The sequence below is a fragment of the Platalea leucorodia genome (assembly GCF_965183815.1).
Source record: "Platalea leucorodia genome assembly, chromosome: 5".
Classification (NCBI taxonomy): Eukaryota; Metazoa; Chordata; class Aves; order Pelecaniformes; family Threskiornithidae; genus Platalea; species Platalea leucorodia.
The window spans coordinates 25879058-25899651 of NC_138827.1; the positions used below are offsets into that span (position 1 = coordinate 25879058).

Sequence of the window (20594 nt, forward strand, 5' to 3'; positions counted from 1 at the left end):
TGCTCCGTTTCATGTAGCTCCTGGTTGACTCCTCTGACCTGGCTCAGCCCATCCTGCCCTTGCTCTGCACAGCAAAGGGGATACAACATCAACCTCACTGCATGCTACCTACATTGCAGAAAGCTTGGCCATGGCTCTGTTAACTTAGGATGAACCAGGGGGGAGGTGTTTTCCAAAAACTCAGTGATACATTTGCTACTTTACAGCCATGCTAACATTTCCCATTCAGTTCACTAGGAAAAAAAAGGTATTGGATACATTTCACCACGGTATAGCGAGTGAAATAAAGTTATTCTTAATTTCCTCAATGCCTTGTTAGAGGGGCGCTGTTTTGGGTCTGGAATTGGCTCTGTGTCGCAGGCTATGGAGTGGTGAGGGGTGGAGGAGGAGGAACAAAGCAGAAGAAACAAGGAACGGACAAGTTGGACCAGATCCTCACAGTGCAATACCGTGTGTAGAGGGACCGGTGCCTCGGTGCCGCCTGTCAGCGAGCCAGGGCCATGATCAGGCTGGCACACATCTCAAAGAAGTCCATGGTGTGGCTCCCCAGGCGCGGCGCCACCGAGGGGATGCTGCCGACGAAGGAGCCGCTCAGAGAGCCCATCAGCGACTGGCACTCGGTGGCTGCAGCAGCATCGATGCTCAGCCTTGGGCGGTGCAAGCCGGCGGCAGAGCAGGAGCGCTGCGGCGTAGATGAGCCAGACCTCTGCTCCATCACATCGTCTTGAATATAAACAACAAAAAAGAAAGAGTGGCATTAGTTAGGTTGGCATACGCAATGCATGTTTGGTAAGGAACTAGAAACAGTAGAGGAGACAAATGGATTAAAAGGGCCTTTTCTGACTTGAAACAACTGCATAAGCATTTTGAAATGCAAAGAATGATTTAAAAATTCTTTTTAAACTTCCAAACTTGTCATTTTATGTGTTTTACATCTCGTGTTGCACCATTTCCCGCTTACCATCGATGCTTTTGAAGTCCAAGAGATAGCTGCGGTTGTCAACCTGGTAGAGCTGCAGGCTCATCTTCACGTAATTGCCCGTCACCGGATTCTTGCGGCGCACTCTGAGATGGTAGGAGTTCACCACCTGCAAAGGGAAACTTGCTTTCAGGAGTAAGATTCAAGGTAGCAAGAAGAACATTTCTTTCCTTATTTTTTTCTAACTACTAGCAAGACATCTCAGAAAAACACAGTTTCTAGAAAGAATAATGCCTATAAAATTAAGCGAACGGCTTCATATCCTATTTCCTCCTATCTTTAAAAATGCTTCTTAGGGCTCTGATTCACCAGCTGCTAGCAGATGAAGCTGCAGTTAGCTGTCTGCCAGGCACCAAACTGATGTTTGCTCCTCCCTCACCAGCAGCAATGGCCACTCATGGACCCGCATACGAGGACCATGCCCATGAAACCAGGGCAGGCTGGGCAGCTGGGGAGAGTAACATCTCCCATCAGCGCAGCTAAATTCAGTGTTTGTGAATCAGCCTTGAGCTGTCTATTTTCTCTTGCCGCTTCCCACCCCACAATCTGCTGCATCTCATTTGCAATGAGATCTTTTCTCTGTGCTATATTTATGAAGCAATTGCATGGATGGGAAAGCTATTTTGATGAAGAGTCACATCTGAAGTTATTCTTAGGGTGGGAAAGACTATTGTGAAACCTCCTCACACAAAATAAGCTCCACTGCCTACGTGAAGACGTTAGGCTGACTTGGTTTGTGAAGCTGTACCAGAAATACATCAGGTTTGTTCACGCTCTGTAAAACCATGCAGCTAAGAAATGTCTGGCTGGTGTAGGCATATGAATCTGGAGACAGTTCATCTCCTGGCTGGTGCAGTGAAATCAGGTTTCTGGGCACTACATGGCTTTAAATATGTAATATTATCAAAAATAAGGAGGAGATAGGAGGCTTTGAAGAAGCAGCACAGTGACGTTCACACTGTACAACCCTTGGGACCTGGAGCAAGGAGGCTATCTATCTCCTCTGGTGATGAAGATCTGGGCTGAAATTCTCCTTACCTTGCTCCCGATGCTCACACGAGGCTGCTGCGAAAGGCCATGAGTCAGGAGAGCTCACATCAGCGACTGCACCAAGATTTAGGGAATCAGGCTCAGCAGAAAATATTAACGGCTAACTTAGGGATTTATTAATTGGACTTTGAAAAAGATTGTGACTAAATGCTGCGTAGCTCTGAAGAAATATCTGAAGTGAGTACTGTCAACTAAAATGTCATCTGGGTTTAAATCAAGCTTCAAGAAGCTGAGCCCTAAACTGGGGAAGCAGTAAGTGTCTGAAAGCACATCTCGTCCAGGAGCACCACTCTATCTCCATTGAGGAAAAATGCCATCACATCAATGGTACAAACTCCTGCCCTCAACGCCCCCCTGCCCCTCACCTGTGCATCTTTTAAGAAGATGCACATCATGCCACTTCAGCACATACAACTGCTAGGACTCAAGCAGAAATAATGAGAGTTACTTTGCTCAGGAGCACTCAAGATGACCTTGCAAGGAATTAGCCACTAAAATTAGAAATGTGACCAGCTCCTCTTATCCCCGCAGCTAAACGAGGCAGAATCATCTTTCCAGTCAGAGACTTAGAGCATTCAGAAAGAAAACTCTTATTTCACACCATAAACACCCCAGATATTGAACCACAGCTAGCATCTTAATTCAGTGTGTTTGTATTAATGAGAAATAACAGGGATGACCGCAAGGTGTGGGCATTTATTTGGAAACAGGCGAGGCTGTAACCATACTTATTAAACTCCCTGAGCAATTCAGCTCATGAGAAAAAGACCCTTGAAAACCACCATGAAGCACCAGCACTCCCTACCTTCCACTCGAAGTCGAGCTGTTTCATAGCGCGGTACACCTCGGCCATAATGTCATAGGGTTTGCTCTGGCTGCGGATTCCCAGGTGCCACTTGGCCTTTTTGACAGTCAGGGGCTTTGGCTTCGTTGTATTGAGAGCATCCAAAGGACATCGTGCTTTGGGGCTGTCCGCTATCAATGGTGGCATCCGCTCGGGATGCGGCTTCACCCCGGGAGGGATGTGCATGGCGCTGTCATCCATGAAGGAGCCAGTGGGGGGACTGGAGGCAAGGTAGAACTCACTGGCTTGGTTCATGATCCTCCGGTTGTCGATGACAAGGTGGTAAGCCACCGCCAGCTGGTCCTGAGGGTCACCGCTGTACAGGCTGTTCATCACCTCTGACTCCGTGCATTCAAACTTTTCACAAACTTCACGAACTGCGTCATCATCAATGACAGTGGCGTCATAAGAAGGGTCCTCTGGGAACAGGTAACTGGGCAGCTCCTCCTTAAACCACTCGTGTTCCCTGGGGAAAGACAGAGAGGAGCCACTGTGAGCTCTGTGCAAGGCAAGCTGGGGCAACCACTGCCACCAGTCCCTCGCTTGGTCTAGCTAAGACTAATCCTCAGCTGCTGATGGGGGAGCTCAAGCCAGCCCTGCACAGTCCTCCCAGTATTGCAACAGCAATGACACTTTGCAAGCATGGATGCTTACTCACTTGGCTTGGAAGTAAGACCTCAGCACTTAGGACATGCTCATGCTTTTTGTTACTATGGGTCTGATGGAGATACAGAGCATCAAAGCTACCCAGGTACCTGATTCCCACCACTTTACAATGAAGTCAATGATAATTAAGTGGCTAAATGCCACTTGAGAGGCTTGTCTATAGGTTCTGCGTAACAGCTGTAATCTTGCCACATGTGCTGCTGCTCTAAGATGTAATTAAATCCTCTAGTCTTAAGAAGTAAAAAAGGCATTTTAGTTGGTTTTACCTGAAGCATAAAATTAAGGCCATCCATTGCAAATGCATTAAAAACCTGAGAACTCTTGAAATTCCCAGTAACATTTATTTACATATATGCTTAGCACACCAGCTAGATGTAATGATTACTATAAATTTCATAAAATGCATATCAGGCTCCAGTTTTACAAAATTTTTCTAAAATGGCTCAGATGATGATTGTGACAATTTTGAAGTCCTGCTACCAGCTATGAACTTTTACTGATCTCTGCAGGCACAAATATCTGCTAAGAGCCCAATTGTTCCCTTTACCTTGCACTTCCACAGTGATGCATGCAGATAAAAGGTTCATGGGCACTGCACTCATTGACTAAACAGGAAAACTACACTGCATTTAAAGATGAATCATTTGCTCACATTTTAAACTATATCCAATATTTACGGATTAAGTTAGTAATTCTTGTGTTTCTTCTCCTTTTTTATTGGATAGACACTAAGTACAATGATGACCCTCTTATTCTGAACTGGTACCCAGAGGGAGGTGGTCTTGAAATAAAGTAATGAAAAATGGCTGGTGGATATTAAGTTCTTTAATTGCATGATATAGCTGGTTTTGCTAAGCACTACTAAGAGATTTTTGAGGCTATTTTATAATGCGGTAAAATAGCATTTTATATATATATATATATGATGTATATAAATCATCACCCTATTCATCATCACCCACGGCCAGCCAGCAGCACCCACCTCTCCATCAGCACAGAAGGGTGCAGGAGTGCTCCTTGAATCACCTGGGACAAAAACCAGCTGGATTACCTGACCACTCCTGTAAACCACCCTGCCCACCTGCCAGCAGGTGACGCCCAGGACAGCCACCATCCTCTGCCACTGCTACACCAGAGCCCCCTGAACACAGCCAGCCCACCCCATCCCGCCTGGGCTGACCTGATGTCCTTGATGGTTGCTCGCTTGAGGGGGTCAACCTGCAGCATGTGCATGAGGAGAGTGGCAACAGAGCGATTGAGGTATTCGGGGATGTAAAACACACCTCCCCGGATCTTCTTGAAGAGTGTGGGGACGTGTTCATCGTCGAAAGGCAGAGTGCCGCAGAGAAGGGCATAGAGGATAACGCCGCAGCTCCAGATGTCCACCTCCGGGCCAGCGTACAGCCTGCGCAAAGGCAAGGGCAGGAGAAAGGTGTCATCCCCCATCCTCTTCTCCTTCGTTAGGGTGCAGGTCCCACTGGGTGAGCTGGGGACCTGCTGCCAGCTCCATCAGGGCCAGAGCTGCAGCCCATCCCCGGGCTGCTCACGCAGATGCCCCCAGCCAAACCTGCCTAAGCCAAAATCCCTCAGGGGTGAGGGGAAATGACATGGCAGAGCTGGCGCTGGCTGCCCATGCTCCTCTGGATGGCCGTGTACATCCCTGCCTCTGCCAGACCCTCCAAAAAGCCAAACCCCACATTTCCAAGAGCTCTGCCAGGTTGTTTGCTCGTTTGCCCCAAGGGCTCAGCCAGCAATTTCTGTTCATTCAGCGAGACAGATTAAACAGCAGCAGATACTATATCTCTGTTTATTTTCGGTTGAAGTTTGCGTGCTGGTATGCAAGCGCTCCCGCTTCCGACAAGCTGCTAATGTGCTCCCTGGCATCACCAAGTCAGGACACCCCAAATATACGGGTTCTCCTGCTGCTTGCTTGCTCAATTTGTTTATCTCTTTTTGCTACAACTGATGCTTTCTCAGAGATTTTGGGAGGCAGTGTTTACCCTTGGGCTGTAAAATCCTACCAAAATACAGAGGTTGAAATACAAATACAGAAGTCTCTGCATGAAACCTCATCATCCTGCACTTGCTCCTCCTGAAAAGCACCACTGAAGACACACTGGTGTACAAAAAGCACCGATCATGCATGCGGTCATTCTCTGAACACCACCCAAACACTGGCTTTTCTCGTCCAAGAGTGAGACTTGCCCTGCTGAGGCCAGGGACAGCAGCAAAGCCATTTTGGAGATGAGGACAATTAGCTAGATGCCCCCTTGGTCTTGCCTCCATGCCCGATTCCAAAAGACAGGAAGCCTGACTTGTTTTGCTGATAACCCCATTGCCTGACCAGTTGATTGGACTTTTAAGTGCAAATGAGATGCACTTTTATGACCTGAGCTGTCACACTCTACTGCTTTTGTGCTCTACCCAGCAAAGGCAGCAGGAGCCAAGAACCAGCTCACCCCTGCCCCGCACACCCACTGGCAAGGCATTCACCCCACTGCAGGAACAGCAGATCATGCCTCTTCCCCACAAATGCAGCTCTCGTGCACTGCTATAGCTATGAGAAGAGGGCAGCTTGGCATATAATTCAGGAGTATAAAAATCAAGCTCACTGCTACTGTAAGTGGTAGTGATGCGGGAGGGCTGCAGCAGTAGCTGGTGAAAAAGTGCAACATGTAGGTTTGTTTTTGTTTTTTTTTCTTACTTTTCATGTTAATAAGTTGTATTGCCTGTATCCTTCAAACAATCAGGCTTTGCATACTGGGACGGCAAGGACTTTATAATCTACCATGTGCCTTGTCTCCTATAGGAACTGAAAAAAATGTACTTCTGGCCTTCTTTATTGAAAAGGCCATGTAAATAATACTAATTTTTTTTTTTAATCACAGTAGAGTTTCTGGCTTTGTCTCCCTCTTGACAATGAAGATTTACTTGCTTTCGCACGTAGAGCTGTAGTCACAACAGGGTTTTTGGATGCTGATCTAATTCCTAGGATACTCTGCCAACACTTGCACTGGTGTAAACAGGGATAAAATAATCATAATCACAGCTAAGACACTTTGAACAAAATATTGTATTTAAAAGCTATAGTTACAGGCAAAAATATGTTGGATTAGGGAAACTAATGCTCATGCAAAGGGTGATTCAAAAGTATGGGGCAGATAATGTGGAGATGGGCAGTTTGAAGGACCATACAGAGGAGTGAAAATTTGAAAATCTGTATTTGCAATCCTTGTTATGCTATTATAGAGAGAGTTAGGGAAGTAACTACATTCTAGGTAACTTAGGTTCTTGACAGTAAAATATAGAAGGTAACATTTCTGTATCAACATGGCAAAGTCCAATTCAACCTTGCAGAGTGCGTTCAACATAGAATCATAGAATGGTTTGGGTTGGAAGGGACCTTAACGATACCAGCTCCCCTGCCATGGGCAGGGACACCTTCCACTAGACCAGTTTGCTCAAAGCCCCACCCAGCCTGGCCTTGAACACTTCCAGGGATGGCGCATCCACAACTTCTCTGGGCAACCTGTTCCAGTGCCTCACCACCCTCACAGTGAAGAATTTCTTCCTATCTAATCTAAATCTACCCTCTTTCAGTTTAAAGCCATTAGCCCTTGTCCTATCACTACACGCCCTCATAAAACATGCCATGTGTTGTACAGATGTTGCATGCTGAGAGCTGCAACCACACTGGAGGTTTGTCAATTCAATTCATCCATTCAAAACAAAGTTATGATGGTTGAACCTACTGTCACAAAAAAAACCCCTAGCTTAAGGAAGGAGAAGACCAGTACTTTCAATACAACAGTTCAGCAGTGTAGGGAAGTGATGAAAGATCTTCCTGATTCTTCCTGAATGGTTTTCCTTATTAACACTGTGTTATATTATATTATAGGTGGGCAGGAGAGAAGGGGGTGGTCTGGAAAAGCCTTTTCATCTGAAACCTCAGTATTTGCATCCAAAGAGTAATTTTCACTCTCTTTAATTAGCAATATAAACTGTCAACATCTGCTATTAACAATTCCTCCAAAGTAAACATCTTTAGCAAAACATGGTTTGCTATTACAGCTATTGAGAAATGTAATAACCAAGAAAACTCAGATTTTTGCCAGTAGATTCACCCAAACATAAAATATAGGCTGGAAGGATTCAGCTGCTTTTACTAGATGTGCAAAGCTGTTTCCAGTCCCAAGAACAAATTTAAAGACCATGGGCTCACATAGCCTCTGATTAGAAGTGGAATGTCCTACCTTCCAGAGATGACTTCAGGGGCTGCATAATTTGGGGAACCACAGCTGGTGCGTAGAAATTCGCCATCTGACATCATGTTGGACAAGCCTAAAAACAAGATGTTTACTACATATTGATGTTTGATGTGAAGGTCCAGTCACAGAGGACTTCATGTCGCACACAGGAGACGTATAGCAAGTGCGGGGGGAAATTTGCAGGGGAACTGTTTTTAGATACTCATTTGAGCTGATTTGCAAATTTTTTTTTTTTATTTTTTTTTCCACATCCAACCAAGGAATATTCACTCCAGGCTAATTTTGCTTCTCTAAGCTGCAAATTCCAGAGTTTTCTTTCTTTAGCACAGAGGAAAAGAGACATAATTCATCCCAGAGCACTTACTTTATATGGGAATTGTGTGGGGTTGTGAAATTTGTAAATCTTCAAAAGGATTTATCACTACTAGAAAAGAGTCACCAGGGCTGAGCCGGTAGCCCAGCTATTTCAATGGATTTCTATTGGTAATGCCACTTAAAGACTCCTGTTACTGCTCATTTGTAAAATGAAGTGAGGCCAAGAGTACACGGCCAAACGTATGGAGAACACACATGAAAATGAACACACGCAGCCAGCTCACCCTGGAATTAACGGCATTGAGTCTGTCTTAAACATAAATTAGCTAAATCTTTATATTAGGTGATTATACTAAAACATAACAAAGATTTGCAAATTACTTTGCTGCTCCATTCTCAATGCCAGTACAGAAGCAGCCTACAATAAGTAATCCCTGCTTTTGCAAAAAGGCCGGTGTTTATAACTGTGGGCTTTTCAGGTAAAGCAACTGCTAGTGGTTAGCAAAACAGGCTCTGGGTTTTGTAAGGCATGCTACACGGACACGCTCCAGCAAGCGCCTCGGAGCTGGCTGCATTTCTGGAATGCTGCTGGGGTCACATACCAAAATCAGCTATCTTTGCATTCATGTGTGCATCCAGCAGCACGTTCTCTGGTTTCAGGTCTCGGTGGACAACCATGTGTCTGTGGCAGTAATCCACCGCGGAGAGAATCTGCTGGAAAAGGCGTCGAGCTTCTGCCTCTTCAACCTACGGATGCAAGGCGAAATAGTCCTGAAGGTTGGTCTACGTGCGGAGCTGGCAAGGGAAGGTTTGACTTAGCAAGGAGCCAAAACGTTCCAGGGTGCAGAGAGAAAATCACAGCATGCTTGTGACCAGAAGTAGCAAATAAAGCAGATTTCCCCCCTTGCATTTTATAATGTGCTAGTGTTTGCAAATGATATAGCCCAGGGATGAAATTAGAAACCTAAATTTAGCTGAGCTATCAAGAAGAACTTGTTGGTAGCAGCTATGAGGCAATGGCCTGCTGTCTCAATGGGACCAGTTCTGCTATACAGGACATGCAGATTGGGGCTGGACAAAACACCGCAGAGAATGCTGAAAGGAGCAATTCCTCATGGACAGATGGCTTCGGAAAAAAAAGCTAAAGGTGGAATATTGTGATGATTTTAATTGGCTATATAGCAATATTAGCTATAAAGTTGTATGAGCTATATTAGAGAAATTATCTTTAAAATGATGAGGAGACTGATTATTTTTACTGATGACTTCCTACAGTTTCTGAATGCAAAAGTTCAGAAAGGATCCAAATTAGTCACTGAAAAGATCCAGATGGGCAAAATGTGCTGGAAATCAGAACTATACATAGAATAGTAAATGGAGTCAGCTCCATCGACCAGTGCACTAATCTAAACCAATTTATTGTAAATGTATTGATTTTTGTAGTACAGAGAGGTAACGTATGATGGGCTGATCCTTCACCTGAAGCCTTATTGTCGATGTCCACTTCATCCTGTTTTTATCTCCTTGCCCTGCGATTTCTCCCTGCCTACGAGGATGTCCACAGGGCAGACACTAGTGATTTTCTTTGTAACCACAGTATCACATTTCATGGGCTCAACCTATGCCTCAGGTGATTTATACCCAGCAGGATTACTGGCATTTGAAAATGTTGTTCAGATAAGCCACATCCTTAAAAAGTCTTCAAAAAACCTTACGTGGAGCCAAGGGGGAGGCAAATGACTGGGACGGAGACCACACCAAGTGTTCTTCCCCTCTGGTGCCCTGCACACACGTAAATCTGCTGCTGAACTGTGGGGGTTTTGACAGGCAACCCATAGCTAAAAATTACAAAAATATGCTAGTTTTCCAAATATTTGTACTAAGCAACACGTTGCCTTGGATATTTTGGTTTGCATATTGAAATACATCACAGAACGTTGCAAAAAATCGCACGCAACTTTTGTGCGAGCCAGGTGCGAGACACTCTAGATGGGACTGCCATGAAGCAACTTCTATTTTGGGCCTTAACTTTAACCGCATTCCCTTTAGCAGTTGTTTTGCTTCTGAACACCATCCTCTTCCCACACAAGTGTTTGGGCTGACATGGTACTGGCACTTACACGTCCGTGCTTACAGATGTAATCAAATAATTCACCGCCAGATACGTATTCCATGACCATGAAGAAGTCCGTCGGTGTGCTGATGACCTGGTACCTTCAAAAACACAAGTGGATTTAGAAAAAAAATAATTAAGAAGAAGAGGGAAAGGCTTTTAAACAGATTATTAGTTTCATATCAACCCTTAAAATAAATATTTGTTTGGATCTTGCATTTATAATTGCTTTCCACTTCTGCAAAGCCATCTCTTATTTCAAGTATAATCTTTCACTTGTGTATGAAAGGATCTCTTTTACAGACCTATGTTTTTTCTTCAAGCTTTTAAATAATCCTCTGAAATCTCTGCCAGACAATCCCATCCCATTTAGGACTGTCCTGACTTTCAAATTTCCATTTTGGCTAAGATCTGCAAGAAGAGGTTTAGTAATGAAGGCTTTGTTAGCTGGGGGCAGGGAGGGGGTATATTTGGTTTCCCTCATATCAAGGATAAAGGAGATAAAGAAGAACTCTAGACACTAGAGGAAGCTTCTTTTGGAAAGGTATAGAAACAAAGATGAGCACCCCAAAAGATCACAGCTATTTTTCAAATATTAAATCCCCCTGTATCCTAGAACGGAGAAAAAGAAAAAAAAAGAGTATCACCCTTGACTCACAAATTTATTCTCCATTTTCATTCAAAATGATCCCTGAGGATGGCAAAGGCATTTCAGTGTCCCAGCAGGTACAAACGGCCAGTGATCAACTGAGGACGATGAAGCTACAGGAATTCATAGCAGCACCAGCTGATACCCCCCTCTGTTTTATTTCAGACATGTTGTTGTTTGCCTTTTTTATTTATAGCTGAATTTCTGTGGGTTGTAGTTTGAAACAAACAGATTTCAAACAATTTTCAGAGATCAGCAAGTGAACAGGTGATAGTCCCATAAAAATCAACAGGATCAACTTAATTTTTCTGAAGTGCTTTGGACCCAGACATCTAAGTTATTGTTAAGTGCCCCACTATTTCTTTTATGTATATGTAAAAAGCTATTGAAAGAGGAGGTTTATGTACCGTGCTCTCCTCCTCACCTCTTTTCTTTATCACTGTATTTCATGATTGCAGTATGTACCATAGAACACGGATATTGTTAAACTGGGTTAAATTTTAGGCAACTGTGTGAACAGGACTTAAGTTGCAGGATGCTGGATGCACAGCTGAGGGCTCTTGCTGGCTTTTTCATGAAATAATACCAATCTGTTCTCCAATAAATCCATGGAACTGTGAAGTTACTCTAAAGTCAACAGTTGCTGCATGGTTAGTTATTTAACTGTAGAGAGAATTTGTTTTCCCTTGCCTCTAAGTCCCAGGTATTTGCTATATCTCATGCCAGTTTTAAGGCTGACCTAAATGTCAACTTATCCTTGCAGTTACCATTCAACGCTTTCTTTTATAGAAATGCCAAAGATATTATCGAGTGCCTCATTAATGTGGACTGGCTGCACAAACTGGGGATTGAGAAGGAATCCCAGAGGCTGGAGTGCAGGTGCTGATTTACAACTTAAATTCAGGTTCATCAGAGTGGCAACTTTGAAAACTTATGTCTGAATAATAAATTTAAAAAAAATGTTCCTTTAAGCTCTGGATAATCAGGCCATTAAAACGTAAATCCTATTGACTTCAGGCCAAGGCTTCACTCTGTGAGCCTGACCGTGCTACAATTCCTGAGGCACAATTTTCAGCAGCTTCAAGTCTGGAGACACAAAGCCAAAAAAGGGTCATCACAAAAACTCCTAATAGTATCCCAATGCAGGAAAACCCAGACTCTCTCTACGCACCTTTATAACAGCCTCTGCATGGAAGAGAGGGCAGCTTGGATAGGTTTAGCTGAGCAAAACTTGATGCAGGGACATCAGTCTGTTGGCTGTTACAGAAACCCAGACTCCCAATGGAAGAAACATCTTCCATGATTTCATGTGTCAACTGCGTCCCCACGTAAGTTAATGGGAGACTCTCAAAAAGCAGTGTTTGCTCTAACATGCAAAAACTTGACCACACACCTAACATTTTTTACTATTCCAAGCCATCTCCTGAAACCCTTTCAACTGTGTATATGAAGACTTTGCAGATGGAGGAGTAAGTTGAACACATAGCAGAAAGGGTACTTACAGTTTGATAATATGAGGGTGCCGGAAGAGTTTAAGGTTTTGAATTTCTCGTTTGATCTTCCCAACCACATCCAGGCTCCGTATTTTCTGTCTGTTGAGTATTTTTACTGCTACTTTGTGCCCCGTCAGCTGGTGTTCGCCAACTATTAGAAAGCATTGCAAAGTCACTAAACAGTGTAGCAAGATTCATACAAGCAATTTAGGACACTGTGATTTATAAGCAAAAAGCAATGCTTGAAGGGAAAAAAACAAAAGATGAGGGGGTGAAATATTTTAGACTTGGTTTTTGTCTCTTCACTTTATTGTTTTCCCCTTAGATTCATGGAAGACAGAAGGGAGGGGACTTATCTGCAAAAAACACTCAAGTAAATAAAACAGAGTGAGTTATTGGAGGAGGTCATATCCAAAGCCAATTTGCAAGGATTTATAGCATGTAAAAGCTAGATCAATCAGAAACAGATATATTTAAATGGCAGAGGAGAATCTCCACCATAACACACTGGTTGATTAAATCCCTAATAAACCCAGTCTTTAAAACTAGACCATCACACTTCTTTTAAAAAAATGACACAGGGATTTTCCCTGCCCAAAATAGGACTGTGGGATTTGCATTACTAAAATGAATTTCTATTTATACTTTCTCAAGCGTGCTTCTTGGTTTGATGACAAGCTGCAGGAACACTGCTGTACTGCAAGACCAAATTCTGGGTTTAAAAAAGATACAAACTTCAGTATGGGTTTTTATAATACGCACTTAGTGCATTGAGATGCTGATGCTTATCTCCTGTGTACAGGGACAAACAGTAACCACAAACTGGGATTAGCACCACTGTCACTGGGGTAATTGCACTAACAACAATAATGTGAAACGAATTCAGCATTTGATCCATTTGTTATCAATAAACAGACTATACAAAAAAATAAAAAACCCCTAGGAAGCAAGATTTATATTGAAGTCAACAGCAGAAACTGCTTGAAAACTGTCAATCGGATGTTTATATCTAAAAGGGTTCTCTGGCCATGAACTACCCCTTCTCAGTATTTTCTAATGTGATATTAAAAATGGTGACATATGGATGGTTTTCTAAAGACTGCACAGAAAACTTGCTTACAGTAAATATCTGTGCTCTCTAATTATGAACATTACCCTTCCAGTAATAACATAGAGTGCAAGGAGTTAATAATTATGAGCAAACCTTGTTATTACATTATTAGACGCCGTAATTTTGGAGGCTTTAATGAGCTGATCAGAAGCAAACGGCATAAGCAGACAGCATGAGAAGGGCAGGGCAGCAGCGCCGGCATGGCTCAGGGCACGCGAGGTCACTATTATTAGCCACCAGATAAGACCTGCCAGAGATTCTTTCCTCAATAAGAGCATCCTAAAAATAAAACACTTTACTGCCTTGAAAATTAAAGCACCACTTTGCATGTCCATTTTATTCCTTGCAATACTTAAAACTACTAGACGAAATGAAAATAAACTAAGCTTTGCAGTATATTTAGGGATTAGCTGAGGGCTGGAGGAGGCAGATAATTCCTCTTGTACGATGCAAGGAGAGCGCTGTAAATAGTCCGAGGAGGCATTTTCCCTGGTGCATCCTTGGGGAGAGGAGAGCAGGGCAGCGCTGGGCCTGCCCCATGCTGGGGAGGCTCTGCTGGAGCAAGACTCTGCAAAGCAGTGCATGTGCAAGGGGTGCAAAAGCATGGTCGAGCTTTACTGCAGCTTGTGAGGGGGCTGCGGTACAGCCTCTCTGGTCACTGCAAGGAATTGTCCCCAAGTTGTGCCAATAGTAGTCTTATAAAGGGCACTGATCTCTCTTTGCCAAGGTTGTCGTGGTATATGCGTGGCATATGTTGCACCGAGGCGGCTGAGGAAGGGGTGACAGAGGAGGAAGAACTTCAGCAGACATCTTTGAGATCAGGTCTTTTACCAGCAGCATTTGATTTGGTCAACTATGGCACTGCGATACCTCTGCTCTCTCTTTCCTGGGAGCATGAGAAGCTGTACTTTGAAAGCTGCCCTTGATTTATTCAGTTCCATTGAAGAATTACAATGCACTAAGCCATAAGTTGGGAAACTGAGGAACAGCAAAGCAAAGTGGTTTATCACTGAACTGGGAAGAAAACTCTGATTTCTGCCATCCTTTGTTTCAAGACAAACCCTTTCTGGCTTTACCCCAGTACGTGCTTTGAAAAATGTTTATTATACATTTGGAAAAAAAAAATAGCCATGCCTGGAATGAAAAATTATTGGTTTTAATACCATTGCCGAATAGTTCATCTCCTTTCCATCCATGACAAACAATGTGTAACTCTGCAAAAGGTTTGCTAGCTCAAACACATTAATAATTAAAAATAAACAGTCTATTTTGTAATCCATCTTTTGCTTACAGTAAGCATTAGATACAGAGATATTATTGTTTCAGTCCCCAGTGGCTTGTTAAGCCTACTCGAACGCCTTGAGAGATAGAGACAAAGAGAGAATATAATTTGCTATGTGGTGGGAGCCTTTTAAGCCTTTCAGGTCTCTCCGGCTGCAGATGCAGGAATTTTGACGTGGGGCAGTAAGGACAAACTTCCCCCTCTCACAGAGTCGCTGTCTCTGACCCCATGTGCTGGAGCATGTTGGTGGGATGATCCAGCCCCAGGATGAGGAGCAGTGGCAGGTCCCATGCCTGCCACAGGCATGGAAGGGGATGCTCATGCAGCTTGTCTCTAATGGGTTTGTCCTCTCCTCACCCCAAGGATGGGCAATGGTGGTCTCGAGTGATGGTGAGGAAGCCTTCTCCTTCCCTCTCACTACCTCCCTGGATCAAAAGCGCAGAGGAATGAGGGAGGTCTGAGTGGCAGTATTAGAAAGGGGATTTGAGTATATGTCTTGTCTTTCAGTGACAAATACTCAGATGAGCTCCACCGTAGCTTAAAACCAGCAACCAGGGCTCTGTTGGGGCGAGCAGAGGAGACTGACTCGACACTGAGATGAGGAGCAGCATTGCACAAAACACCGCAGCCATGAGGGTTAGGCGGTAATGCTGACCCTAAACTCCAAAAAACGGCACCAAACGGGACATGGTGTGAGTGTCCTTAGCCGCTACCCCATCTGCTTGCATGTGTGACTGCCTGGGCATGAGAATGCTTCAGCATCTGATGCTATTAAGGAAAGAAGGGAGGAGATATAATAGAATTAGTTTCTGAAACAGGACCCTTCTAATTTAGTTATTTTTATAAAAGAAAAAATAAGGAGGAATAGTGTTTATCCCACCATAAGCTGAGATAATCATTAAAACCCCTTGACGGCATGTTTTTTTACAGCAGGTACCAACAAAGCCTACCTCTGGGTGCCTTTTTGATGCAGCTCAGGTAGCACAAGCAGTTAACATTTTTGCAAATGCTTCAGGAGAATGTAAAAGTTTAGGGAGGGGTGAGAAAACTCTTTTCCTATCAGCTGTGCCAGCCCTTATCTTAGCCCAAAGTTACAAATGAAATCCATCCAAAGCATATATTTAGCAACGCTGCATTAATTCTGCCCCAGTGCCACTTGTTCGTATGTTACATCATCCTTTCTTTCCCTTTCCTTCATCTGTTCAGTCTCCTCTAGTTTATCTTCCCTCCAATGCAAGGTTTGTCCTTCAGCGGCAATGGTACAGTGCCTGGGAAAACGGGATCTAACCCCAACTCGAGCCCATGGAGATGCCATCATAACCAACATAAACATAACCCAAGCACTGCCGGTCCATGAGGGACCACAAATTGATCACCTTGGTGGCCAACAAGCGTAGGGTAAGAAACCACCAAGTGGCCACCAGGGATGTCATGTGTGGCACCACATGGAAAAATATTTGTGTTATTCTGCTGGATTTTGATTTAAGCTCTCCAAGCTGCAACCACCATGAACCTTGTTGTGCGAAGGCTGCGGTCGCAGGAGAGCTCTTTGGGGACCCGCAGGGTGGGATGTGCCCAGGACAAACATAGCAGCAATTTGTCTAATCTGTTCTTACCAACCACCAGTGGAGGAGATGCCACCTCCTTCCTTCATTGCTTCACTAAACTCAAAATCCAAGATAATTTCCACAGTCCTATTTTCTGCAGATTAATCTTATCTTTCACCTGGAGGACACAGAAAATAACTATCACCAGCTCTCCCTGTAATTGGCAAAATCCTGCATAGTAACGTTGACCCTTGGCATGAGACCTCCTATCCATCCACCACATTCACATCCACTATGTTAACTCCTGCCACCTTCCTCTCTTGTAAAAAGATGCTGCATTTTAATCACCATTTCCAGCTGGAATTTCAGTATTATCACCAAAATCCTGCTCTCATCTCCGAACCTATTTGCTCCCCTCCATGCCTTGTACAGTCTTGCTATAAGCAAGATCAAGGAACCGAATGGTCTTAAAACTAACCATCTCTCGCAGCATTTAGCTAGTTTTTAGGTGGATCAGTTCACTGACGACCCAGGCAGTGCTGAGCCAGAACAAACATCCCAACAGGTCGGCAGGGACTTTTTCTGTCATATCTCTGGTTTCTGATGGCTCAAAGTGACTGTTCAGCTCCAGCCACAAATCCAAGCTCTGGTTAGTACCCCATCATCACTAAATCCTTCCCTTTCATTACCATTTTTTTATTTCCTTAATAATTGTAATCCTTAAAACGTGTAATTTATGATTTCTTTGAGGAGTAAGGCACAAAAAAGTGCGTCTTACAAAGTCTTGTGCAAGGCAGAGTCTGAAAAAAACACATCAGCAACAAGAAATGCCACTGATGGCACTGGCCTTCTTAGTGAAAAAGCAATTATTATACACAACATATAGAAAGCCTGAACCCATCAGGCCAAAATCTTTTCACTTCTCTCATGTTTCTTGCTAAATAGGGTGAATACAGGCTTTTCTAATGCTCATTTGATTAAAATACTATAATGCTGTCTAAACAAGAGATCTAGTTTCTTCATCTCAGTTTCTAAGCTCAAGTCCAAACTTCACCTGTCAGTTGTAGGCAAAATGTTAAGGGAAAAAAATATATAAAGGGTACTACTTACCCATAAAGGATTTTGAGCTAGGAAATCTTTCATGTTATTTTTAATGTTTCTTTGGAAACTGTCAGGTTTTACCAAAGTCAGGTCATATGTGGGGTGGGGGGTATTTGTGCTCACTACTCCTGGAAGGTAGTTAAGGAAAAAAGGCTATTGTTGGCAGGCTTAATTTGGTCCACAAGAAAAAAATTACCTTTGGAGCACTTTTTGAGGTCTGCTGGTATACGCGAGTGATTTAAATGGTCCTTGCTGTTAGAACTATTTATTCAGATAATTCTTTACTCAGTAAATTTGTGGTTTGGGATTAAACACAGTAATATATTTTTAGGGGCCTGATTAATAGTCACAGGTGGATTTAGCTCCAGTGGTTGCGGTGGTTTCTTTCCCCTGCTGTCAATTTTTATTTTAAAACTCCAGTCACTGAGCATGGGCACATCACCCCTTTGACGAGCCACAGCACTGCGGGTAACCTCCCGGAGCGGCAGGGACACACTGAGCGGGACAGCTGCTCTGCTGGCTTCAGCTAAACCCATTTCCAACCAGGAATCACAGCTATCCATTTTGCTTAGACAATAAATTTTGGGTTTTGTTTTTTTTTTTTAATATCTTGATTAAAAAATAAAATTTGCATATAATGGCAGAATTCACAGGAAAAGGAAATACAAATATTTGGAAATCTTACAGTCAGGTAAAGCAAAGCTGGTGCCTTGAAAATGCCAGTTGACTACTCTGGCATGAATGACAGAGGAATCCCTGTGTATAGCCCAAGCCTGAGCCGACCCCTCCATCCCTGCCTGCTGCAGGTCTCAGCCCCGCGGGAGCCGCTTCCCAGGCCGCCGGGAAGGCTGCTCTGCTCCCCAGGGCGATGTACAGAGGGGCAGCGGAAAAAAACCCTTTTGCTCCCGGTTCCTCACGCTACGAAGCACTTGCCATCCCTCTAGGAAGGAAGGGGCAGCAGGGACCACGGCCTCGGCACAGAGGGGGAAGGATGCCTGGTTTGCTGGTCAACCTTCCCGCCACCTTCCTCCTAGTTCGGGAGGAAAGTTTTGGTGGGTCCTGCTCGGAGCACCGGAGCGGGGGGCTGCGGCAGGCAACGGCACCACACCGCCCTGCTACCGAAAGACAAGGTCTGCATCTCCCACCAGCTACCCGCGACCCCCCTCAGCCCTGTCCCCCGCCAACCCCGAGAAGGGGACGCCTCCCACCCCGTCCCCACCGGGGAGGCGCCGGGCGCCGCCAGCCGAGCACCGCCCGCCCGCCCGCCCCCCGCGGCGCCCCGCCGGACCCCGCCGCCCCCCGGGGATGCTGAGCGGCCGCCCCGCGGCGGGGGAGCCGCCGAGGGGAGGCGATGCCCGGCGATGAGGCCCGCGTTAGCGGGCGGGGGGGTGGGGGGAAGGCGGCGGAGGGGCGCAGCCCAGCGAGCCCGGCCCCCTCCCCGCGGCCGCGGTACTCAGCTCTTCACTTTGCCGAAGGTGCCGACCCCCAGCGTGTCTCCCAGCACGTAGTGGCCGATCTTCACCCGCCCGTCGTGCTTCTGCTTCTCGGCCATGTTCGCCCCCCGCCGACGGACCACAATGCACAGGGCCGGCCCGGCTCGGCGCGGCTCGGCGGGCGGGAGCGGCGGCGGCGGCGGCGGCGGGGCGTGCGCGGCGGGGCGCGGCGGGGCGCGGCGGGCCGGGCGCGCGGGAGGCGGCTTGCGCGGCCGCGGGGGCGGGGAGGGGCGCGCCCGCCGCGGATGCCAGGTGGGGAGGGGTGCGTGTGTGGGAGAGACCTCCTTGGGGTGCACCTGCCTGGGGGTGACACTCCTCTAGGGCGGCATCTGCCTGGGGGTGACACCCTCCTCGGGGCGTGCCCTTCTGCTGGTGCACCCTGTGCGGTTTGAACACTCCTTGGGGTCCACCTGCCCGGGAGTGACACCCTCCTTGGGTGACACTGTCCTCGGGGTACACCTTCCCTGCCGTGCACCTGCCTGGGAGTGACACCCTGCTTGGGTGACACTGTCCTCAGGGTACACCTTCCCTGCCGTGCACCTGCCTGGGAGTGACACCCTCCTTGGGTGACACTGTCCTCGGGGTACACCTTCCCTGCTGTGCATCTGCCTGGGAGTGACACCCTCCTTGGGGTGACACCACCCTTAGGGGACACCCTCCTTGGGCTGCACCCACCTGATGGGGACACTGGGGTGCACCCTCCTTATGGTATACCTGGCTTGGGGTGGCAGCTGTCAGAAGGTGGCACCCCCCTTGGAGTGACACTTGCCTGGACGGTGCAGCTGTCTAAGAGCGACACTCTCCTTGGGATGCACCCTGCTTACCGTGCACCCTCTTTGGGGTGCACCTGCTTGGAGGTGGTACCCTCCTTGGAGAGCAGATGCCTGCGAGTGACACCCACCTGAGGGTGACACTGTCCTTGGGATAGACCCTCCTTATGGTGCACTTTCTTTGGGTCGATCCCTCCTTTTGGTGACACTTTGCTTGGGGTGGCACCAGCCAGGGAAGTTGCATTAGGTCTGGAGAGCACACCTCCACAAGAGGGATGTGCCGTGGGGTGGGAAGCATGGCCCCACACACACCTTGCGAGGCCCAGCTGTAGCATGGGCTGGGAGACAAGGGGTGGATGGGTAAAAGGGATTGATGGGAATAAAATAACATGGGCAGGTGGGGGAGCAGGGAGGAAGGGGTGGAGGGTTGTGGAGTGGTGGGATGGTGGGCTGAAGGGGGAGAAAGGAAGTGTCATGGAGAAGCGTGGTTGTAAGGTGGACAGTGGGTGTGAGGACCTGCCTGCTTGAGTGGTGCCAGGCCCTGGGTCTTGTATGCTGAGGAAGGGAGGTGGCACTTACGGATATCTCCTTGCTCTCCTTCACCCTGGACTGCAGGCTGGGAGGAGTGGAGACCCAGTAAGTTCATGTGTGTGGTTGGGAAGGGCTGAATTTGGGGTGATGGTGGTGCTGCCCACTGCTAGCAGCTGCTGGGCAGTGCATTGGGGTGTGATGGTGGATAAGCGTTCTCCCTTGGTAAAGCAGCTACAGGAGCCTTCTTGTGGGTCAGTAGCTGTGTTAATACAAAGGAGCAAACCAGATGCACGAGGAAGGAAACATCAATACATCAGCAGTCAGTGCAGCCAGCCGAAACCATCTCCATATCTTGGCAGTGCTGTCAGATGCTGTTTCTCAT

At 46.1% G+C, this 20594-nt stretch overlaps 1 protein-coding gene across 1 annotated transcript; it reads right to left on the minus strand.

Annotated features, from left to right (window-relative positions):
* Positions 1-484: 484 nt before the first annotated feature.
* Positions 485-18970, minus strand: PRKAA2 (protein kinase AMP-activated catalytic subunit alpha 2; the record flags this gene model as incomplete). Its single annotated transcript, XM_082312164.1, has 9 exons — positions 485-723; positions 962-1088; positions 2835-3339; positions 4720-4944; positions 7793-7880; positions 8725-8869; positions 10243-10336; positions 12387-12528; positions 18877-18970. The coding sequence occupies 9 exons, from the start codon at positions 18968-18970 to the stop codon at positions 485-487; spliced, it is 1659 nt and encodes a 552-aa protein (XP_082168290.1).
* Positions 18971-20594: the final 1624 nt, after the last annotated feature.